This window comes from Octopus bimaculoides, chromosome 24, assembly GCF_046866305.1.
Source record: "Octopus bimaculoides isolate indiv1 chromosome 24, ASM4686630v1, whole genome shotgun sequence".
Lineage (NCBI taxonomy): Eukaryota > Metazoa > Mollusca > Cephalopoda > Octopoda > Octopodidae > Octopus > Octopus bimaculoides.
The window spans coordinates 20,537,446-20,563,862 of NC_142951.1; the positions used below are offsets into that span (position 1 = coordinate 20,537,446).

The 26,417-nt window shown below is 35.8% G+C and overlaps 1 protein-coding gene across 12 annotated transcripts in view; it reads left to right on the plus strand.

Annotated features, from left to right (window-relative positions):
• Positions 1 to 26,417, plus strand: part of LOC106874417 (uncharacterized) — a 397,411-nt gene that overhangs the window by 269,988 nt on the left and 101,006 nt on the right. For 4 of the 12 annotated variants that reach the window (XM_089341509.1, XM_089341512.1, XM_089341510.1 and 1 more), the window contains 2 exons: positions 1,709 to 1,936; positions 18,334 to 18,492. The exons of 5 other annotated variants lie outside the window; for them this stretch is intronic. In XM_089341509.1, the coding sequence (XP_089197635.1) occupies positions 1,709 to 1,936; positions 18,334 to 18,492 (387 nt within the window). The remainder of the gene's footprint in view (positions 1 to 1,708; positions 1,937 to 18,333; positions 18,493 to 26,417) is intronic. 3 more of the 12 variants (XM_089341511.1, XM_089341514.1, XM_089341519.1) reach the window with 1 other exon arrangement.

The following is a 26,417-nucleotide window of genomic DNA, read 5'->3' on the forward strand; positions in this document are numbered from 1 at the left end:
AATTCACGGTAATTTTTGGCCATGCGACACCAAAAATCAACGATAAGAAAGGCACTTACGAATTCATCGGCTAGCGAGTTCAGGCACCTCACCTCAAAGAAATCTATTCCATGTGCGTCACAAATAGTCCCATATGAAAAAAAGTCCCGTGTGGAAGGGATTACGGTTTAGCCATCTAACTTAGAGATATCAAATATAAAATATACAAGAATAAGGGCAGAGAATCGTCAATTAATAATTAACAATTTTGCCAAGTAGTTCAGTATGAAAAAAACCTTTATCGGTAAAACTATTTATCATTATAAATATACAGGGATTAGCAATTGAGTTGCTTCTCCAACATACTGAAAATTTAGAAATAGCAGTCAAAGAACTACTGATTCCAAACTACAAATTTTTCTCTGTTTTCTGTCAATTATATATACCATACCTGTTTTCTGTCAATTATATATATATATATATATATATATATATATATATATAAGTGACAGAAAACAGGTATGGTATTCACTGGTTTCAGAACATACACATATTTCAGCAAAATACTAAAACAATTGCTTTACAGTTGTAGAGAACATTATGCTATCATGCACTACACCTCATCAGTGTCTTGCCATAAATATTTGTATTGATATTTATTGCAGAATGCTGACGGGATAAAGTGCAAGATTGCATGCTGTTTCAACAACTCTTATGGTATTATTACTGTGTTTTGATGAAAAACATGTATGTTCTATAAAGCAGTGTATACCATACCTGTATTTTGTTAATTATTATTTCTATTATTTGGCTTGCATTCGACACTTTAGCCTTTCATGAGGTTGATGCCCCTCACCATGCTACACTGGATGTTGAAGTGGAGTGTGGAAGCCACTACTGAAACTAAGCCCTTGTTATGTGTTGCTCTTCATAGTGCCTATCTTTCGCCATATGTGTATATTGTATGTGTGTGTGTGTTTGTTTTTGTTTTCAAAATTTCTCAATGCTTTCATTAAGATACTCCCTCATTATTATCATCATCATCATCATTATTATTATTATTATTATTATTATTATTATTATTGTTGTTTTGTATCATTAAAGCATTGGATGAAATGCCTTGTGATATTTTGTTCTGGCTCTTTGCATTTTGAGTTCAAATCCCATGAAGGCCACCTTTGCCTTCTGTTCCTTCCAAGTTTAATAAAATAAAGTACCAGTCAAGTACTGAGGTCAACTTAATTGACTAACCTTCTCTCTCTTCAATTTATGATATTTTGCCTATGTTAGAAGCAATTATTATTATTATTATTATTATTATTAAGATGGCGAGCCAGCAGAATTGTTAGCACACTGGGCAAAATACTGAGCAGTGTTTCGTCCATCTTTACATTCTGAGTTCAAATGCCACTGAGGTCAACTTTACCCTTCCTCCTTTTGGGGTCGATAAAATAAGTACCAGTTGGTTACTGGGGTCGATGTAATCGACTTATCCCCTCCCCTGAACTTGCTGGCCTTGTGCCAAAATTCAAAACCATTGTTTATTATTATTATTTTTATTATTATTATTATTATTATTATTATTATTATTATTGTTGTTGTTGTTATTATTTTTGTTGTTGTTGTTGGTGGTGGTATTGTTGTTGTTGTTGCTGCTGTTGTTGTTGTGATGTTATAGCTCACATTTTAGCACTGTCATCGCCAAGTGACTGTCTTATTTTCTCACTAGGGGGCACTCTGTCCCTGATTCCCAGCGTCGCTTTGTGCATGAATCTTCACCAATACCTGTGATTGTAATCTCCGAACCAGCCTCTGTCTCAGAGGAGACTGGCCACCGCCAGCCACCGTTGCCGTCGCCACCACTACCTATGCCACCATCATATTCAGCGTCAGTAGGCAAGGATCCCTATGAAGACCCACGTCAGACTGGGGCTACCACCCAGATGTCATCGACGACGTTAGTACACATGGGTTCCTCTTGTCTCACTAACTGTTTCACTTGAATAACCCTTACGGAACTCTATCTGCGCCAAAGCTGCTCTTTATTGCTACATATCACTTCTTGTTTACTTACTCACTGCACCTCTTTTGGGTTGAAATGTTACGTAGAATGTGTGTGTGTGTGTGTGTGTGTGTGTGTGTGTGGATGGAATTTGACTTACTACTCTCTGATTTATTTGCAAAGAGTAGTCTTTTGGTGAATTCGCAGCATTAACTTCTTTCTTTCTTTCTTTCTCTCTCTCTCTCTCCTATGCACTTTACTAACTTAGTATTAACTTATTCGTACCTATATATCTTTCTGTCAATATATCTATTTTCTACACACCTATCTATGTAACTCACTGTCTATCCATGTTTCTGTCTGTCTCTGTCTGTCTATCAGTCTATCTATCTTTTTACCTATCTATCTATCTATCTGTATACCTACCTACCCTCTCTCTTTGTCTATATATCTATTTATCTACCTACCTACCTACCTACCTACCTACCTACCTGGGTTACTGGTCCCTAGAAATGCAGTCAGGCCACTTAGAATAAAACCCTCGAGGTCCTGGGTGGGAATGCTAATATATTTTATTAAAACTTATCTATCCAACAAGATACATCTTTGGATGAGCCAAAGCCAAAATATCAACATAAGTTGGCTGATTTGCTCTAAGAATGTTCACCCACCATGTGACAAGGATATGGCTTTAATCCCTCTGTCCACTGCCAATTTTACATCCTGGTATCAGTGCTCCAGTATGACAACAAACCCATTCGATGGATTAGGATTAGTAAAACAGAATCATGTAAGTTGTTGAGATGGTGTATCATTTCTGTTTGTCTGTCTGCCTCTCTCTCTCTCTCTCTCTCATCTATTCGTTTCTCTCTATCACTCTCTCTGTCTCTCATCTACTCGTTTCTCTCTATCACTCTCTGTCTCTCTTTCTCTTTCTCACACTCTCTTTCTCTCCCTCTTTCTCTTTCATGGCATTTCATCCAAAATGTTAGTTTACTTTAAATTCTTAATCTTGTTCTCATGTGTTGGTAAAAGGCTAATGTTGTTACCGCCATATTTAGTAGTTTTTCAAAGTCTAGTAGAAATAGCAGTTGAAAGTCTAGTAGTAGTAATTGTAGAAGTTTTTTTATCATCATTATTAAGGCTGTGAGCTAGCAAAATCATTAGCATGCTTAATCACCCATTGCTGCATTCTGAGTTCAAATTCTGCCAAGGTGAACTTTGCCTTTCATCCTTTCTGGGTTGATACATTAAGTACCAGTGAACCAGTGGGGTTGATGTAATCGACTATTCCTCTCCCCACAAATTTCAGGCCTTGTGCCTTTAATAGAAAGGATTATTATTATTAAATTTATTTATTTGTATTGTTGTTGTTATTATTTAAAGGTGGCAAGATGGCAGAATCATTAGCATGTTGGGCAAAATGCTTAGTGGCATTTTGTCTGTCTTTACATTCTGAGTTAAAATTCTGCCGAAGTGGACTTTGCCTTTCATTCTTTCAGGGTCGATAAATTAAGTACCATTGAATCACTGGGTTCGATGTAATCAACTAGTCCCCTCCTCCAAAATTTCAGGCCTTGAGCCTTTATTTGAAAGGATTGTTATTGTTGTTGTTGTTTGAGTGACAGGGCAGCACATGCCATCATAGTGGCACTGGGGTAAAATATACGAAGCCCAGTATACCCATCATGGCTACCCGTCTGATAAGGGTACACCAGGCACATGCATCACATCCATACGTGCACAACACATTGATCTCATATCAAGATAAACAGGACATGACTTTGCAGGTGGGGCCCAGTTAATATTTTCTTCAGGTCAAGTAGCCCATCCTGCTCAAAAGATCCTTGAATAAGGGTTGTTTAAGGATGTTGAATGAAACACCCATGTTTCCAAAGGTGAATTTTCCAAACCCCAAAGAATTCCTCACAACACATGGCTATGATGCAACCCCCCCCCCCCCCCCCCCCGCACTACTTCTGCTCATGATCAGAGATGCACATATCGTCAGTCACCAAGGGACATGCTCAGCTGGTTATGGTCAGACAACTGAGAAGCAAATCTGTGGTACTGAGCAGAATATTTGTTGTAGGCCATCTTTTATACCAAGACAAAACAATGTACATGATTATTATTATTATTATTATTATTATTATTATTATTATTATTAGTAGTAGTAGTAGTAGTAGTAGTAGTAGTAGTAGTATCATCATCATCATTATTAATAAATAGTATTTGACGTAAGTTTCAGAAATGCTAAATGCCAGCAATGAATAAATAAATAAATAAATGCAAAAACAATCCAACAAAACAAGTGATCACAGTGTTGCTGCTATTACTACTACTATTGGTGGTTCCAGTAGTTGTATTAGTAACGATGATAACACAATCAGATCCACCAGTTTATTATTACTACTACTTCTACCTTTAAAGGATAGTGGATTGGTAGGATGAGTAGAGCAATATACAAAATACTTTGTACTATTTGTTCTAAACTCAACTCTTGGCAAGATCAACATTGGTTAAAATAAAGTACTTGTTATATACTGGAGGATGATTTAATTAACTGTTCCAGAAATGGGGATATCTGCATTTTTAAGGCCACGTGTTGCTTCCTTGGCAGAAGTATAACTTGCAAGAATGTATTTTTAATGCATTATTAATATTATTTAACCCTTTAGCATTCAGATTATGTTGTCAAATGTAATGTTTATTTATTCACATTGTTTAGAATTAATCATGCATTATCTCATAGCTTTGAGATTTCAATTATGGGATTGTTTATTCTGAGAATTACATTGTATAGTAGGCGTGAGAGGCCAAATATGGTCAGTATATAAAACAGGTAGGATATTTGGGTCAGATATGGCTGGTTTAAATGCTAAAGGGTTAACCCTTTTGTTGCCAATCCTGTTTGAGAAAGCTCTTGGTTCTATGATATAAACTTCCTGGCTATAGAGAGTCTGCTTCAGGGAAGACTGTTTTACTCATGCAAGGATGGAATACTGAACTTATGAAAGCATGGAGAACAATTATGATAGATTTGCATTTTGCTGTCTTGGGAGAGACAAAAAAAAGAAATAGTTTTCAATGTTTCTGTCATATTATTAGAGTCAGTTTATAATTTGGAGTAAATATTTTGTGCCTTGTTTTATGAGGTTTCTCAGGTTTCATCATTCGTACAACAATTTAGCACCTCTTTACAGCATAGAATGCCCAAGATTGCACAAATCAACCTTTGCTTTTATGGTACAGACTTTCTGTTTTAGAGTGATCTAAGAACTTCCCATCAAAAGTTCATAGTAATTCATGTTCTAAAGCCCTGCCTGATGATTATAAAATTATTTTGCTATGCTCTTCATTAGTTTCAAAATTAATTAAAACAGAGGTAGTGTAATTCAACAGAAATATAGGATTAAAGTAATCTAAATGAAATCTCCCTATTAAAATTTCATGATAATTTATGTTCCTCAGACAAACTTAATGACATAGAAGCTTTTTTTTTTTTACACTAAATTCTTCATTATTTTCAAAATTAATTGAAACACAGTAAATTTCAACAGAAATATAGTAATGAAAGGATTAAAGTCTATCTTTTCTACTAATTTTGAATTTTAAACATTCCAGTTTATATTTCTTTATCTACTCTTGTAATTACTTGTTTGAAGTAATTACACTTGGAAGTAATCTTTTAATTACCATATTTCTGTTGCAATACATGACCTTTGTTTCAATTAATTTTGAAAATAAGCAAGAATTTAGTAAAATAACTTCATCACTATTAAGCTGGTTTTTGGAACATAAATTAGCATGAAATTTTCATGGAATGTTTTAATTTACATCACTTTAACCCTTTTACTACCATATTTCTTTTAAAATACACTGCCTTTATATCGATAATTTCAAAAATATCAAAGAATTTAGTAAAATAACTTTGTCTCTATTAAGCTGTTTGGAACATAAATTATCATGTAATTTTGAAGGAAGGTCTTCAACTCAGATCAGTTTAAAACACGAAGTTTGTATCATAAAACCAAGAGTTGGTCTCAGGTATAATTGGTGTTGATAAGTTAAAACAGATATATGAAGAAATTATTTTAAAAAAATATAACAAAATGCAGCAAAAAGTGATGGTGGGGGTGCCAATTCTAAAATTTCAGCTTCTTTGTTTTACATTTTGTTAGAGAGTTTTTAGCAGCAAAAAATTATGTTTTTGTTTTGAAGTATGGCCTTGATAGATGGTAGTTAACTTGAATGGCTCTTTGCCTCTTGGGTGACTCTTCTCCTCCAAATTGTGGCCCTGTGCCTATGTTAAAAACAGTGGTAGGTAGTTAGATGTTGTGGTAACTGTAGTTGTGTAACAATAAAATGTATAGTTATATTATTGTGGTGGGGAAAGCACCTGCACAAATAATCTCTTGGTTATATTGTCATCATCATTGTCATCATCAACATTATCATCATCATTATTTAACACCACTTTTTTTCATGCTGGCATGGGTTGGATGGTTTGATTGAAGTTGGTGAACCAGAGAGCGGTACTGAGCTCCAGTGTCTTCTTTGGTATGCTTCCTAAGGATTTGATGCCCTTCCTAATGCCAGCCACTTTAGAGAGTGAACTGTGTGGTCTTCTTGTGGCACCAGCACAAAGAGGTCACCAAGTACTCATATGTCAAGCTGTACAAGCCATACCAAAGTAGACCTTGGAGTTTAGTGCAGTCTTGTGGCTCATCAGTTCCCGTCAAATGTCCAACCCATACCAGCATAAAAAAAGATATTGAAGGATGATGATGATTATATATATATATATATATATATATATACACACATACACACACTCACACACCATTTTTTGATATTTTGTCAATTAAACTCATGCACTATATACTTGGTCTTTGCTTCAGTTTTATTATTATTGTTATTATTAGTATTAGTTTCTTTGTCAAAGCTCTTTCGTCACGTCCTATGACTTCACCAGTGACTCTCTATTCCATGTCCCCTCTTGTTCTACTTATTCCAATGGAATAAAGAGCTTAGTCAAAGACACTAAAATAATGATAATAATAATAATAATAATAATAATAATAATAATAATAATAATAATAGTAAAGCTGAAGTGAAGACCAAATGTATAGTGCTTGTGTTTAATTGGCAATATATATATAAATATATATATATATATATATATATATATGTTCAAATATTTGTCCATTGGGTAGCTTGCTTTCTAACACCAATAGCTACAATATCCGTGCTTGCCGCCCATGGTATCACTTGCTTGCCAACTGCAAGGCTTGTGCAGCTTTAAGTTATGTTTGCTCTGCTAGATGCTATATGAAATTTTATTTCATTTTATTTTGTATTTCTTTCTTTCTTTTTGTAAAAAGAAGGTGAAAATATATTATTGTTTTGAAATTTTTTTATTAATTTTATTGTTAGTGATGTTGCTGTTTTTCTTCATTCTTCAGTTTTTTTTTTTTTTGTTTTTTTTCCCTGAAATGCTTTAAAATCTGAATTATTTCTCATCAGAATAAAGTATTTGAAGTGGGTTGGTTTGAGATTGGAATTGGAAGTTGGGGGTGGCATGGAAGACGAAGTATGAGAGTATAAGGAGTAAATATGAGAAGGTAGGGGTAAAATGTGAAGAGGAAGTAGGGGAGTGTGAGGAGTGAGTAGAAGAGAGAGTGAGAAGAGAGTGAGGAGTGAGTATAAGAAAGAGAGCGAGGGAAATATGTGAGGAATAGAAAGAGGAGCATGTGTGTGTGTATGAGAGAGAGAGAGAGAGAGAGAGAGAGAGAGAGAGAGAGAGAATGTAAAAGCAAAAAAAAGGGAGAATTATTATTTTTTTTTGCTTATTTTTTTAGTTTAAAATCTTAATCCCTTCCCTTTCACCTTCCATCATGGTAACTTTTATCAGATTTGAAACATGCTATCAACCCACCTCCCTCCTTCCATGTTAACATAGAAGGAAAGATTCTCAACAACACTCACACACTTTGTCACATTCCTCCATATCACAATCTCACATTAAATCACAGATATTCCATTTTCCTATTTCACCAGACCAGCAGTTCCCAAACTCATTTCAGCAAGGAACCCATCATACGATTTTCCAAAACTTGCAGAACCCATACTGATGTACAAACAATCTCTTGTGCCCTAATTTTGGTTTTAAATTTTGGCACAACACCAACAATTTTGGGTGAAGGTTCTAGTCGATTACATTGATTACTGTGTTCAACTGATGCTCATTGTATCAACCCCAAGAGGATGAAAGGTAAAGTCAATCTTGGCAGAATTTGAACCCAGAACGTGAAGATGGATGAAATGCCATTAAGCACTTTGTCCAGCATATGAATGATTCTGTAAGCTTGTCTTCACTAGCACCCTAATTTTTATTAAGAAGACTTGGATTGAAACAAAAACCGTTTTAGAGGGTGAATTTAGTTAAATATAGCAAAAATATTTAAACATACACCAAGAGTAATTTTAAAATGGTGAAGCTATGAACATCACCTCCTCTCCACTTTGTCTATAGAACCTGCTTCAGAACGGCAATGCTATCTCATGCTCTTGATGCACTAATACCATCTATTCATTTTACAGACATATGTCTGCCCATCAGTAATGAGGACCATTTTTAATCATTCTTAAGGATGACTGATGACTTGCAGTGGCTTCGAGATTTCGATGATTTGATTGTTTTTTTTTTTCTAGAATGACATTGTGAGAGGCCAGGCCTGTCCAGTTTGAACATAAAATATTTGGGCCAAATATGGCCAGTTTAAATGCTAGCAGGTTAAAGTAAAGAAGAGTTGTGCACTGACAACCTCACTGTTTTATTCATGACTGTCTTCAATCCATTGGCAAGGCTACATTAAGACAATTAAGGATTGAGACAGATGCAGGAATGACCAAGATGTCTTGCTTTCTTCATTTTGCTCTCTGTACTCTACAATGCATTGCTGCAGCCACTTACCCCTCCATTGAAACATGAAGGTTTCTTCTGCAGTATCCACTGGATCCAGTTTCCACATGCATAGGGTGACAAGCCCCAATATTCTAATTAATACATAGCTGGGACCATGGCAAGTTCTACCCAGGTTAGAGTAGACCTGGGAACCACAGTGGCTAAAATGTGGTTCTACACTCCTCAAACTTTGGAACTGCTTAATCAGAGCCCTTCAACAAGATGTAGTTTAAAGTCATATCCACCCACACACAAAATCTTTATAAACTGTTTTTTTTATAAAATAAATTTTATGTGGAACCCCAGAATTTTTTCAGACCTTACTTTGAGAATTCTTGGATTAGTTTATTTTGTGTGTGTGAGAGAGAGAGAGAGAGAGGAAGGAGAGTGTGTGAGAGGCATGGTACATGGAGAGAATGGGGTGGGTATCATTCAGAAGTAAATTCTATAGACTTGGGGCTGGATACAAGGCAACAATCCATAATTTTGGATGGCCTGACCAAATTCTTGTGGCTTCACCACAATTCAGTGGTTATCCCCCTGTGAAGTGATGACCACAACACCTTGTCTCACTTCACAGGTTTATATGTGGGGTGAGACAGGATGTTGTTTGTTGACCAGTCTTGTAGCATCCATTGGTAATTTTTTTTTCTTCTTTTATCTAATAATTTCTGGTTATCTCTTCTGAGGAGTAAGTTGAGCTATCATCTAAAACTTCTGGTGGTCACATTTGAAGATGATATTGTTATTTCTGGTGAAAGTGTTTTTAAAGTGCTTTGGATGCTGGTCTTGTTACTTCTAAATGGTCCCTTGTGAAGGAAAAGTTGACTTTAGCTGGTCAATTGTGAGAGAAAAATTACAGTATCTGATGGTCATTTTATATAAAGATATTGTTCAGCTATTGGTCTTGTTACTTCTAAATGGATACTGGATTAGGGGCATTATCCATCTGATAATCATTTATGAAGTGTGAGTCAAGGATTCTAATGGTCTGTTGTAAAGGAAACGTCATTTTCTGATGGTCACTTACCCATGGGATGTTATGGTTTTTGATAGTCACTTGTAACAAGTTGTAATTCTTCAGTAAACATTTGGACCAGGCCTTTTATCTAAGGAATAAGTTTCTAGTTTTTCTCTCATGAATTTTTTGAGACTCTGTGAAAGGTCTTGGTTACTGTTCTTCTTCCTCTGAGTCAACCATTAAAAGCAAACAAGATGAAACAAAACAAAAACTATAAATTAATTAACAAATATGGTTTTGTGGTTTAAGAACTTTGTTTTACAACCATATGGTCTCAGGTTTAAACCCATTGTGTGACATCTTGGGCAAGGGTCTTCAATAGATGAATGTCTTGTGAGTGAAATTGGCAGATAGAAATTGCATGGAAACCCATTGTGTATGTGTGTGTTTGTGCTTGTATGTGTGTGTGTGTGTACAAATGTATGTATACATGCATGTATGTATGTGTGTGTATATATATATATCTATTTACATGTATTTACACACACATATACAAGTATATGTGTGCGTGTATATATATATATATATATATTTATACGCAACTACGCATGTCTGTGTGTGTGTTTGTCTGTCTTTATGTTTGACACTGCTTGAAGAACAAAAAAAAAAACAGTGTCCATGTTTATTAGAGGTGTAATAAATGTGAATTGCTATAATAAGTACCAAAGTTGCAAAACAAGAACACAAATACTGGGATTGACATAAATGACTGAAACCCTTCAAGACATTGCTCCAGTATGGCAGCAACCAAGAGACTAGAACAAGTCCAAGACTAAAAGGAATCCTTATCTTGTCATGGTATAAGCGGTTAATTCATTTAAACTGCGACAGAAGGGGGTAAAAGTATGCATTTTCTCTCAGTAACCAGTATTTCTGTTATTCAAGAACTGTTGATTGTCTTTGATGCTGTTTGTTGCTGGAACTATGCAGCATATCGTAGTTATATTGGAATCTGTATATAGTTTCATATTTGTACTTGTTTGGGTAGTAGTATTGTAGTGGTATTGTTGTATATGTAGCAGTATGTGATAGTGGTGTAGTTGTTTTAGTAGTGATATAAGGTGGTGAGATTGTAGTATATAGTGGTATCTAGTGTATATACTGCTATATAGTAGCAGTGTGTGATGTTGTAGTGGTCTGGTTGTATTGGTAGTAGTATTTAGTGGTGTAAGGTCTACATACTATTATATAGTAGCAGTGTATCATCATCTCATCTCACCTCAGTTATGCTGCTTGCATGGATTCCCATGACTCTCTGTCGCTCCCCCATCCACTATTCCTGAAAGGGTCATGGAGATAGAGTCCTCAGGCTTGAGTCATAGGGACTCTCTCATGAGCTGATTACACAACCATGGACATTGTCCCTATGGATGCATTGCAGTTTCTCCCTTGATAGAGCCTGGTGATCCTGTCTGTTGATCTTCTAGGATTCCTCTGCCCAGCATCAATGCAAGACTCACTGTTGGCTCAGTTGAGCTCTTCTGCTACCTCTTCACAATTTGCTATGCTGCAGTCCCATGACTTTGCTGTATCCCTGGGAGGGTGGCTGAATGGGTGCTATGTCTTGCCAAAAGGTGGCCTGTAACTATGCAGGGCACAGTTGTCACTCTTAGAGTTATTTTCAAAATATCTGTATACCCACAGCAGTGTATAATATTGTATTAATTGTGGAATAGTTGTATAAATAATGCTACAGAGTGTTGTTTTGTATGTAAAGGAGTGTCACTGTCATATAAGCAGTGTCATTCTTTCCCAACATTCTGTGCAAACATGTCTGGCCACGGGGAAAATGTTGCCTTACTTGGAAACAGGTGAGGGTTGGTGACAGTAAGGGCATCGAGCTGTAGAATAATCTGCCTCAATAAACTTTATCCAACCTATGCGAGCATGGAAAAGTTGATGTTCAAAATGATGAGGAATGATGATAACATACCCACCAAGAGGTGTGTATGTTTGAGGTAGTGGGGTGGGTGGGGGAGAGGAAGAAGTGGTGGTAAATAAAAATACAAAGGAGTGGAAAATAATTAGGGAAACTTGCCATGTTTTAATGATGGTGGTTTTGGTGGTGGTGGGGGAGGCATGCTAAATGTTATTTGGTATGGATGGTATCTATGTTTGCCACCTTTTGTAGTGTTAATAGTGGTGATGGTGGTGGTAATGGTGTTGATGTTTGATGTCTTTTACAATAGTGATAATGGTGGTGGTTGTGGTGCTAATGAGGTTACTTTCTGAGGTTGGACTAAGAAGATAATAGTGCTGTTAGTTTTTGGGTCAGTTTAGATTGGGTCAACCTATAATAAGAGGCTTTTTAGCCATAGTAAATCCATTGTTTTTTTTTTCTTCCACATGGGGGACTACGTTGCCTGATTTGTCCTTCATAAGTATGATTACAAAGTGATCTCTGGTTGCCATTTCTTGCAGGCCAGCCACAGGCTGCGAGTATAACTCTTTTTCTTTTTATCTCTCATGATAAAGTTAATAATATGTAAAGTTATAAACTTATTAATAATAATTTACCTCTAATATTTAGACAACATTTAAACAAGATAGATGTTTATATATATATGTGTGTGTGTGTGTGTGTGTGTATGCACATATATATTATATATATGCGTGTGTATTCATGCATACATATATATATATATATATATATATATATATATATATATATATATATATATATATACATATATATATATATATATATATACACATACAAGAGTGAGTCAAAAAGTAATGCCATTTTATTTAGGACAGGTATAATTACCAACACAGGAACATGTATCATACATCAAAATGAAGCTGGTCCTCTGTGGATCACATCCCTACTTCTCAACATAGTCACCGTTTCTCTCAATAGCAATGTTCCACCTTTGAATGAGAGCATGTATCCCTGTCCTGTAAAATTCTGTTGACTGTTCTTTGAGCCACTTCTTCACTACAGTTTTCACTTCCTCTACACTGGAATAATGTTTGCCTCTCAAACCCTCTTTCATGAGGCCAAAGAGATGATAGTCCATTGACAAGGAAGTGAAAACTGTAGTGAAGTGGCTCAAAGAACAGTCAACAGAATTTTACGGGGCACGGATACATGCTCTCATTCGAAGGTGGAACATTGCTATTGAGAGAAATGGTGATTATGTTCAGAAGTAGGGATGTGATCCACAGAGGACCAGCTTCATTTTGATGTATGATACATGTTCCTGTGTTGGTAATTATACCTGTCCTAAACAAAATGGCATTAATTTTTGACTCACCCTCGTATATATATATATATATATATATATTACTATGAAGGTCTTTGTCTATTTAGCTTCTAATCCTATTAAAATAAATATTTTGTTTTTACTTTGTAAAAACACTCCTGCAATCTTGAATGAAAGATAGGGGGAAGGGTTCTCGTTTTTATCTCTATCTTTTACTTGTTTCAGTCATTGGATGGCAGCCATGCTGGAGTATCACCTTAAAGAGTTTAGTTGATCAAATCGACCCCATTACTTATTTGTTTTTTTCTTTTTCAAGCCTGGTACTACTTCTATTGGTTTCTTTTGCTGAACTGATAAGTTACAGTGATGTAAACAAGCCAACACCAGTTGCTAAGCTCTAGTGTGAGACATGCACACATACACACACACACAAATCATGCACCCATTAACCATACCCTACTCCCTCTTATGTCCTTCAGTGTAGAACCTTCAGGGGACAAACAGGATAATAGATTCATTCTCCTGTTACATGGTAGTAGTGGTGGTGGTAGTAGTTATGGTTGTGGTGCTTCTGTTAGTGGTAGAAGAAAATACCCAGATTTTTTTCTAGTTTTTTTTTTCCTCTCCTTTGCACATAGGGTATTTATATCAAAGTCTCTCCCTATGAACAATAAGCAGGGTGGTGGGGCACATGGGGTAGAGAATCACCTTTCTTCCCCTGCCCCCTCTATCCTCCCTGGTCCCTACCAAAAAACTACTTAACTGCATTATTGTTTCAAGTGAATAGCAAGGGCTGCTTTTTTTACTCAAAAAAATCAAGGAATACCAATTTAGCTGACATTCAAACGTAAGTGAGCAGCTAAGCCAAACATTGGTGTCTTTTGGTCTTTCAATCTTTTCAATGCAAAGACTTGAGTGATGAAAGCTTACCTGTAACTCCCACCTTTCTGCACGCATGTAATATATAGACTTCTTAATGAAACAAGATAGGGGTTTGTACCATACTCCTGTTGATGCTGCCACCATTAGTGGTGGTGGTGGAGGGTTCCAATCTCACTATAATCTTCCCAGCTGTTCTTCATAAATGCTTTTAGCAGTTTGATTGTTGTTGTTCTTGTTATTATCATTATTATTATTATTATTATTATTATTATTATTATTTATTGTGTAGACATTGGACACCAGTGAGGTAGTTCCTAAACTGTTAGCTATTTCTGTAGAATATGTGAGTGTGTGTGTATGGATGTGTTTGTACACACACACACACACACACACACACATAAATATACACACATACACACTTTTATTCTTATGTTATTAGTTTTAGTCATTTGATTACAACTATGCTGAGGTACCATTCTCAAAGGGTTTAGTGTGGTACAGGATGTTCATCGCTTCCACACAGTTTCTATTTACCAATTGCCACTCATAAGGTAGTATTCAGCCTGAGACTTTAGTAGAAGACACTTGCTGAAGGTTCTGTGCACTTGTATTGAAATGTGGGCCAGTTGCTGCAGTAGGAACATATGCTGGTCATTGTTATTTATGCTGTAGAAAAGTTTTGGATGTGAATAAATCTCCACTCTCTTCTTGGTTTTCAATTATATATATGTTTGTGTGTGTGTGTGTGTGTGTGTATGTACACATACTCACTCACACTCATATATATATATATATGTACAGAAATGCATACATATGCATATTTATCTGAAGAGACGTATCAACATATTTATGCATATATACATGCACACACATATATATATATATTGATTAGCAGAAGTTACAAACATAAGTGTGTTGGTACTTATCAAGTTTGATAAATATTAATGCATGAAACTCTCCTGTTGGTTTCACCCAAACCTATATATATATATTATATAATACACACACTCACACATACATGTTAATGCTTAATTTTGTTTTCTCCCCTCGGCTGTAAAATATTCCAAATATTCTTCAGTGTCTTCCTTGTAATTCTGGAAGAAGAATGGCAAAAATAAATAAATAAAATAAATAATAAAAGACAACAAAGAGCATCCTCCCTTCCTATTCTCTCCTTCCTTCCTCTTAGCATGTCTGTAAAGAGAGAGGCAGAGAGAGAGAGAGAGGGGGGGGGGAGCATTGTTTGATAACTAAAATGTTGCTGTGTTCAAAATGTTTCACTCCTCCCTTTGTTGATATCTAATATGAAGAGAAGTGAAAAAGCAGAACTGCAACACCACCACTACCACTACCACTACCACTATTACTGCTACCAAGATATTATCTGTATCTCTTATCTTGTTTTAGTCATTGCACTGTGGTCATGCTGGAGCACTACCTTAAAGGGTTTAGTCAAACAAATCAACCCTAGTACTTTTGTTTTTTAAGTCCGATATTTATTCTATCAATTTCTTTTGCCAGGGCATAAACAAACCAACACCAGTTGTCAAATGGTGGTGGTGGGGACAAACACAGACACACACACATACATTATATATATATATATATATATATATATATATATATATATATATATATATATCAAGGATAAAATCTTTATAAGATTTTTTAAGTAACCAGCATGTAATAAAACCATATAGGTAACAATTAATACAAATATGTAATTATATAAATATAATTATAATAAGGGCACTAATGAACAGTGCCACATGCTAGAAGTAGACACCAAATGGCTTTAAAAACTACATTATTTACTCCATTAGCACGGATTGAAAGTGAGGAAAGTGAATAGAGAAGATTTTTAAAAATAGATTTCTAGTTAAGAGATCCTCTTTCCGATGAAGAGCTATGCTTGAAATGTAAAAAATCAACAGTTTTTCCACCATTACTGAGTGTCAGGCTAATACATTCCTTATGTATGTCCTTTTGTTGTTTTGTTATTTGTCATTTTTAATGTTTGATTTGACATATATATCTATATATATATATATATATATATATATATATATATATATATATATATATATATATATATATAGACACAGACACTTACACACATAAGTAAGTGTTGAACAATGAGAATGAGTGCTTAATACTGCATTGGTGGATAAAATTTCTTTATTTGTGTATTAAGGTTACCATTGGTTTCATGTAAAGAAAAAATATCTTAATATCGTAACAATTTTTCAAGCCGATCACATGGAGGAATGGTGTTTCATCCAAAATGGAGACAAACACCGTTCCTCCATGTGATTGGCTTGAAAAATTAAGACATTAAGATATTTTTCTTTACATGAAACCAATAGTATCCTTAATACACAAATACAGAATATATATATATATATATACGATGAGCTTCTACACAGTTTCCGTCTACCAAATTCATTTGCAAGGCATTGGTTGTCCCAGAACTATAGTAGAAGACACTTACTCAAGGTATCACACAATGGAACTGAACTCAAGACCACATGGTTGCAAAGCAAGCTTCTTACCACCACAACCATACCTATACCTATTGCAAGCATTCTGCTGGAAACCCTTCCCCTATTTAACATTTGTTATTGCATATTCTCTGTAGTGACCTTCACTTTAAAAGTTCTCACATAATGTTGATCCATGTAGCGTTTCTCTATCAACATTTTAGTGCCTTACTGTGTGTCCAGCCATGACCATCACATCTGTTTTCTGTCAAATAACATTTAGCTGTAATTTCTTACAAATAAGAGAGATCATGTTCTGCTCTCATAAGTTTCTTTTCTTCTACTTCTCTGTCTCTCTCTCTCTCTTTGAATATATATATATATATATATATATATATATATATATATATATAAATATATATATGAGTCTAGGACATTTACCCCCCATGGACAATTACTCCTGACGACAACAGATGATGATTTAAAACTTCTTAATATATTGGAGAGGGGGTAATTAACCAACGGGGGTAGTTGTCGTTGGGGGGAAATTATCCTATGGAGGGGTGGGGGTAATTGTCCTGATATTATGTATATATATATATATATATATATATATATATATATATATATAAAATAATTACTGTATATTTGTACTATTGCCTATTGGAATTATTTTCTGATGCTGTTTGACATTTGAAAGTCTTAAAGTGTCAAAATCACACTGATATGTGATTGGCTGCTGGTGAGAGAAGTTCTGCAGTTATGTTTAACATGTTTTCATTCCTATTAATGTGTCTGTTGGTTGTCAATGTCCTGTTTGGTTTATTTTGCTTACTCAGAATAAGATCCTTAGTTTGTTTTATTGTTCCTTGGTAGAATATTTATGAAGGATAATGGTAAATCTTATCCATGGATAATAGTGTAACATGAAATTTTGATGGAAGGTTTTGATCTATCTCACTTTAAAACAAGAAATTGGTATCATAGAACTAGAGCGATCTTGGGTGAGTTCATATCACAAGGGTTAATCAGTGTGGTCAGGGATGTGATAATATCATGTGATGGAGCACTATCATGAATATAGGGTTGGCATTAAAATGTCTAAGATATCTTCAGTTTTTTGTATAGGAACTGAGAAAATTTGTCTTTTTTTTGCGCATGTGTGTTTTCATTATAATGTATTGTTTAATTGCCTTCAAGATGCATTCTCCTCTCTTATCTCTCTCTCATATTTTCCCCTCTTATCTCTCTCCTTTGCATTCTCCCCTCGTCTCTCTCTCTTTAATATTCTCTCTTATCTCTCTCTTGCATCCTCCCCTCTTATCCCTCTTTCATTTTCTTCCTTCTTATCTCTCTCTCTCTTTCTCACACACACACACATTCTCCCCTCTTATCACTTTCTTATCTTTTCATTCACCCCTTTCAATATCTCTCCCTCACTCTCGTACTGCATGTCTGTCTGTTTGTCTGTCTCTCTCAATCTCATACTATCTCTTACACTGTCTGTTTCTCTCTCTCCCTCTTTCACTCGCTCCTCATACTGTCTGCCTTTCTTGTTCTGTCTGTTTGTCTTAATCTCATACAATCTCTATGTCTGCTTTTCTCACTCTCACTCTCTCTTCATACTGTCTGTCTTTCTTGTGTTTTCTCTCTCTTGTTCTGTCTGTCTCTCATTCTCTCTCTCTCTCCCACTCTTTCATATTCTCTCTCCCACTCTTTCATATTCTCTCTCCCTCTCTACACATTCTCAATTTGTATCCATATATACATGTTCATATTTTTGTATTCATCAGACTCTCTCGATCTGAAAGCAATCCTGAAATACCCCCTCCGCGGCCGGTACTTCCCAAAGAATTCAGGTACCAGGCACTAAAACGTCCACCGAAACAGCCAAAATCTGTTCCAAGCAGCAGAGGCTTTTCCCACAGATGGTCTGTAGATGGAAGCGGCAGGTTAGAGCAAGAACAAAAAAAAAAAAAAAGCATCTTTGCAACATGCTTGCTTGTTTTGTAGTTAGTTCTGTCTAGCTAGCAAGCGCTTCTTCCTTTACTTCTTAGCTCTTCCTACTCCTCCTTGAGAGTCTTAGCTAATTATTGTTATATATGTTTATTCTTTGTTTAATTATTAACTTCTCCATGGTTAATTTTCATTTGAATTTCTGAGATGATTAATTATACATTGATATATTCAGACTAATGTCCTCATTTTAGTTGTTATAGTCACAGTGTTCTAGCTTTTATACACTCTAATCTCCTCTTTCATGTTCAGTAGTAACATTTTCAGAATTTCAAACCAAACCACAGAAGTTACATTTGTAATGATAAGATGGTTGTGTGTGTGTGGGTCAGCTGTGTAATGATTTGGTATTGAGTCCAATGTTGACTGAATGGACACAAATTCTGTCGAGACTTTTAAATGAAAAAAATATTCCTTTATTGTAAACAAAGTATAGGATGCCTCTACTATCAACAACAGAACAATTATTCACATAGCAATCATGGTTCCAAATTTTGGCACAAGGCCAGCAATTTCAGGAGAGGGGGTAAGTCAGTTACATTGACCCCCAGTGCTCAACTGGTATTTATTTTATCGATTCCAAATGGATGAAAGGCAAAGTCAACCTTGGCAAAATGAGAACTCAGAACATAGAGATGGGTGAAATACTGCTAAGCATTTTGCTTAGTGCAGCAACAATTCTGCCTGTTCACCACCTTATTCACACAGCAATAATGAGATAGGGAGACCACTGGTCATTTGACAACATGACAGTAATCCATTGGAATGATTTGGTGGATTTGAGGAATTAGATGATTCAGTTGTGCTGCTGCTGCCATTTTTGTCATTGTCATGACAGCTGCAGATACTGTTCTCTTGCTTACTGCAAGCTAGTGGCTAAAATATTCTAAACATGTAGCTGATGTTCTTGTCGGAGAAAGTGTACCAAAGATGAAATCCTGTTCCACCAGAAGTTTGAGTGTTTAGTGTTTTGATGAAATCAGTATTTGAGTGATTTGTGATCGTGTCTGTTTAGTTGTTTTTGTATTGTATATTGTGATCCAGGTTTGATTGCTGGGTGGTTTGTGACTACCAAATATTCCTACTACAGAGTGTTCTCATTCCATTGTCCACATATGGAGTATTCTAATATTAGTTACATTCCTATCTACAATGTTGCCAAACCTTTCGTTGCCAAATTTCTTTCTCAAAATGAACATAAATTAACATAAAATTTTGAAGGAAGGTTTTAATTTAGATCACTTTAAAACAGGAAGTTTGTATCATAGACCCGCAAACAATCTCACATTTGTTGGTTTAACTAAACAAGGGAACAATATTACAAATATGAAAACACTTGAGGTTTCAATAACCCCCAAATACACACTAGAGTATGGACAATGGAACAAAACCCATCTACCTCCTTAGATCTTATAAAGAATTTGGTTTGAAATTCTGAGAGTGTTTCTAAATATGATAGACAATTGAAGATGCCAGGAGGTACAACTGGCAAAATGTGACCATAACAACCAAGATTCAGGAATTAGTCTGAATAAACAGTGTATAGTTTTCCCATGGTTTTGTAGAATATTCTAGTTAGAATAGAAGTCTTCATGTTGATCCCTACTGATCCATGTTTATCCTTTCTTTGTTGTATTAATCCTTTCAGTCATCAAGTGTTGCCATCTCCCATATAATGATACTCTTGTGTGTGGGAATGTTAGGGTGCAGTTGGTTCTTGAGGACTGTGCGTGGGGTGGCTCCAGTTTGGCAAGGAGTGCCATAGACTTCAAGTACTATATTAAAGCATGAGAGACTTCAATATCGGTAGTGTGGCATTGTAGGTTTGTCTGCTTACTTACTGAGTTCAAAACCTGGATAAAAGAAGGTAACAAAAAACAATGGTGAGAGGAGGGAAGGGAGTATCAGTTGACAAAATAAATACTGGGAATATACTTGGGATTGTGTCAGTTCAGTAGACACATCTTCCCTCCACTTCATCTAGCATAAATTGGCCTTGTGCCTAAGAAGACAACACATACACATGTGTGTGCATGCGCTCACTATGTGTGTATGTGAAGGTGTATATCTATATTTGTGAGAGAGTGAGTATGTGTGTGTGTGTGTCTGTAAATACATACACAATATCAATAGTAATAATGATGATTTCTTAGATTAGTGCAAGGCCACACAGTTTTGGGAAAGGTTTTAATGTGAAAAACAAAAATGTGAAAATTCACTCTGACAAGGACTTAGACACACACAAACACGCGTGTGTGTATATATATATGTGTGTGTGTGTGTGTATAAATCCTGCAAGTCATCCCAGTACATGACTGGTACCGAAAGGTTAACTCTGGTTCTAGCTGTGTCTAAACTCACTCAGAGAATCGAGTCTAAAGATAGATTATGAAACATACAAATCTGGTGCTTCACTGTTTTTTACCAACTGCTCCTCCCACATACGTTGGCCCATTGCCTAAATATGAAACCACGTCTGGTAACCTTGACGACAGTACTCAAGCATCCCTGCTTTCTTGTTTGTTTGTTTGTTTTATTTCTTTCTTTGTTATTTTCTCCTGGTATTTCTGTTAGTCTAAAATATATATGTATATATATATAGATAATAAATGAATACATAAAGATATAAAACTAACAATGAAATGGTGAATATCTCTCCAAGAAAGTCCGGCCAGTTTTGTTGGCTTTTACTGCTGATCTCTTCTTTGAGAGACAATGTTCTTTGGTATGAGATGAATGGGTGCAGCTGCTGGGAAGCTGAAAATTTGGCGTCACTGACTGAATATTGGAACCTGCTTTGATGACAGTATTTTTTTCACACTTGGAACCAAACACTCACATGCACATACCTGAATGTATGCACAAAAATATACACATACAAACAGAGAAAACTGAGAGAGAGATAGAGAGAGGAAGACATTACAATTTATTGACTGAACACAATTGACATAAAAACTTTCCTTTGCTTCTTATGCACAAAGACAAAATATGCCCACTCTTTATAGTAATTGGCACCAGGAGGGGCATCCAGCCATGAAAACTATGCCAAAACAGAGCTCACCAGTGCTGGTGCCATGTGAAAAGTACCCAGTCCACTCTGTAAAGTAGGTGGTGCTGAGAAAGGCATCTAGCCATAAAAATCATGCCAAATCAACTAGTGGAGCTTGGTGCAGGTCTCTGTCTTGCCAGCTTCTTTCAAGCTGTCCAACCCACGTCTGCATGGAAAACAGATGTTAAATCATGAGGATAATGATGAGGAAACTCACACATATAAACCAAGAGAGAGGGAGGGGGGTTAAAATGTCTTATGCCAAATAAGTCAGCAATGCCAAATAGGTGGCACCAGTGTGGCTGTACCAAAACGTCTCATAACCAGTTTTCTTGTTACTAAAATACTTGATGTCAATCTAAAGATTTCAAGATTAATCTGCATTGTAGAGACATTTTGTGTTCTATGTTCAATATTCTTGTTCTTGTTGTGTTTAGTTTAGTTTTAATGTATGGTAGTTTAGTTGTGTTTAATTAACCAAGCTTATTGTAGCTGGGGTGGCTGTTCTGGTCCTCTGGACAGCAAGGAGCCCCTCTTACTGAATGGCTTCAAATCAAGCAAAAGAATGTAATATATATGTATATGCGTGTGTCTTTATGTGAAGAGAGAGAGAGAGAGAGAGAGAGAGAGAGAGAGAGAGGCGAGCATGTCTGTGTGTCTGTGAACACACATGTATGTATGTATGTGTATGTGAACAAATGAAAGTAGCACTCAACACATTTTGTTGGTCTTACATGTATTTAATAGAATTTTACTCAGTTCTACATTACTCAAAATTTCATGGGTATAGAACACATCCATATCACCAGATGTATACATGTGTCTCTGTGTGTATGTATATATATATATACATACATATATATATATATATATATATATATATATATATATATAAACTCTGATGTTTCTTTTTTACAGGTTCATATAAAACTCCAGAGTTTTGCCTCTGTAAACCTTTTTCAGACTTGAAAAAGCCTCCAGAGGCAAAGCTTGCTGCTTTTTTAACAACTATGTATAATAAATCTGACTCTAATTCCAGTATTAAGTCCTTTCATTAGTAAATGTCTGTTGGTATTAATAGCATACACCCCCCCACCCACAGATATAACGAGAGAGGTATGTTTGTGTCTGTGTATGCACATATATATATAATGAGGTGGGGGTTCATTCATGTGAGCATGCATTATTTGAATCTGTGCGTTAATTGCTTGTGTATAATTTTATATAAAGTTATGCATATATATATATATATATATATATATATATATATATCTTTCTCTGTTATTATCTATGTAAACAGTGTACATTTGTATAGGCATTGACGTACTTCTGTATGTGTGTTCATTTGTGCAACAATTAACATCACCTTTGTATAGATACACAGCATGCACATGTCATAGACATATATAGCATGCAACATCACACCAATGTACACACAAACAGAAAGAGAGAGAGAGAGAGAGAGAGAGAGAGAGAGAGAGAGAGAGAGAGAGAGAGAGAGAGAGTGTGTGTGTGTGTCCAGTTCTAAAAACTTTGTCTCAAGAAATTTACACTGACCCCTGAGAGAATGGAAAATTGGCTGTTAGAATGATATTGATGGTGAGTAGCTAGTACTGCACTGATGAGATTTAATTGAATGAAACCACCATCACCCACCCATGGATATTATGGACTACACTGTAATCATCCCAGAAATACAGACAGTGATCTTAAGAGACATGTGATTTGTGGAAATGCATCAAATGTTTATGAATTCCATCCAAGGATTATTATTATCATTATTATTATATACATATGTATGTATATGTGGTATATCTGCTCCTGTTATGCTAAAAACTCCACATAGATTATCACATTCACTAGTTCTCTGTAACTTAATGCAATAAAGTGATCCCTGGTGATCTGTTCTGGTTGAGCATCCAAATGCACTTGGACTGCCCAATCCAGGTTCCAATCAACTGTAATGCTAAGGCGTATGCAGGAACTAATAATATAAATGTATGTTTACCTTAATTTTGCACACACACACACACACACGCGCGTGCGCACGCACATTTAAGTATTTGTTTTGGAAGATTCTTGATATGAGATTGTGTGACCATGGAGGTGATGACAAGTAGCTGAGACTCCTGGCGATTTGCTGTGCTTGAGAAGACATGTCAAACTAAGTGAAATCATGGTTGTGGCCAGTGCTAGTAAGATGTAAAAGGCACCCATGCCAGTGACATGTAACAGAATGGCTGGAAGGACATCCAGCCATAGAAACCAAGTCAAAACAGACTGGAGCCTGGAGCAGCTTTCTGGCTTACCAGCTCTAGTCAAACCATCCAACCCATATCAGCATGAAAAAACAGACGTTAAATGATGATAATGATTTATGTTGTTTATGCATTGAGGGAATATGACTGTTAAATCTTACAGGTCAAGTAGCCACATAGAAACTCCCTTGTTTCCATGATGATGATGCTGATGATATCAACAAAGTACCTCAATGATCAAATTAGATTCGGCCCACACTTGCTGTTGTGAAAATAATGGTGTTAACATTCACCACCAAGCTATATGCCTGTTCTTGTGCATCTATCAATGCTTCTAATATGCTAATGTGTAATATTCCTGTGTGTGTTTCTATATGTCTTGTGTTTATGTATGTGTGTGAATCTGTAAGCTAGTCTGTTTATCTATATTTCTGTCTGCCTGGATATGTCTATGTGCCTATCCATTTCTGTCTCTCTCTCTCTCTCCCTATTTCCTCTTCCTCGCTACCTCTCTCTCTCTCTCTCTCTCTCTCTCTCTCTCTCTCTCTCTGTATGTGTCTCTTTATATCTCACCATCTTTCTCTGTCTTGTTGTTTCTGTCTGTCTGTCTCTTTAATCTCCCCCATCTGTCTGCCAGCAATAATGTGTAACTTTTAGTTGAAAACTTTGTGCTTATGTACTACTACCACTAGTAGTAGTTAGTAGTATTACTAGTAGTAATAATAATATTATTGCTACAACTCTACTATAACTTATAAGCTTAAGTTCTGTAGTTACTGTTGTTTTTAGCCCCTGGTCAGCCTGGATGCTCCAGCTGGGACCATCCCATTTGCTTATACATTCAGGTACTACATTGCTCAATGTGTTCTTCCTAGGCTTTGGCTGCTACTTTTAGTAAATATTGCAGCCATATAGAGGCTCCCTACCAAAAGTACTCCAGCTGGGACCACCCCATATACTTAAATATACAGGGACTATATTGGCCATTGTATAATTTCTTTTTTAAATAGTAGGCTATGGCTGCTGTTTCTAGTAAATATTGCAGCCATATAGAGGCTCCCTACCAAAAGTACTCCAGCTGGGACCACCCCATATACTTAAATATACAGGGACTATATTGGCCATTGTGTAATCTTTTTTTTAAATAGTAGGCTATGGCTGCTGTTTCTAGTAAATATTGCAACATATAGAGGCTCCCTACCAAAAGTACTCCAGCTGGGACCACCCCATATACTTAAATATACAGGGACAATATTGGCCATTGTGTAATTTCTTTTTTAAATAGTAGGCTATGGCTGCTGTTTCTAGTAAATATTGCAGCCATATAGAGGCTCCCTACCAAAAGTACTCCAGCTGGGACCACCCCATATACTTAAATATACAGGGATTATATTGGCCATTGTATAATTTTTTTTTTAAATAGTAGGCTATGGCTGCTGTTTCTAGTAAATATTGCAGCCATATAGAGGCTCCCTCATTGGTCTGTAGGTTGTTATGGTTGGCGACAGTAGTGTTGATGTTAGTATTTATTACTGTTAAGAGGAGCTTTGTTGCTGTTTATATCGATTACTGAGCCTGGAAGAATGAGAGAATGGGGGTGGCCAGGTGTGGCCTTCTCACGACTAATTTGGTATGTAACCAGAGTTGCTGGTGCACCACTTCCTACAGAGGCAGAAGAGGAGGGGGGGATACACAGAAGAGAAGATAAAGATATACATGTGTGTGTACACCTATATACATATGTGCATGTATGTATGTGTGTGCATATATATATATATATATATATATATATATATATATATATATAGAGAGAGAGAGAGAGAGAGAGAGAGAGAGAGAGAGAGAGAAAGAGCTGGGTATGGAATGTAAGGTAAAAAGATTTAATATATCTAAATGAAATATTACACCAGGTATTTTTTTGTCTTTCATCTTTTTTAAAAAGATTATGCCAATTATTTTAATTTTATTTTACATTCTAATCCAATCTTCTATAAGTATATATATTTGGAGACAGAAATGCTTAGACAAGGTCCTCTTTTCAAGGCTTTTGGTCTCTTCTCTCCCTCCCCCCACCCAACATTTTTTCAGGAAGGGCTGCCTTGAACTACAAGTATTTTTATGCACAGAAATAGGTACGCTCGCACACATACACATACACAAACATTCATGCATATACACTTACACATATCTTTTTTTATAAGCACCAAGTATTATATGCACACAAACAAGCACCTATACATATACATGTATACATACTTAAATTTATATATCCACGAGTGTCACACAACCTGCACTTATGTTGACATGTGAGCTTTCTATATCATCATCATCATCAACATCACCTGAAATTCCATCTGAATATTCACCAGTTCTTCATAATCTTCATCATCATCATCATCATCATCATCATCATTTACATCAGCAACATGAAGTTCACACGTTGATGCTGGTATGATGTTGAATTACCTGCAATATGTGTGATACTAAATATGCATGCACATGTGTATGTGTGTGTGTGTGTGTGTGTGTAATAACATACCTACAATGTTGCTGC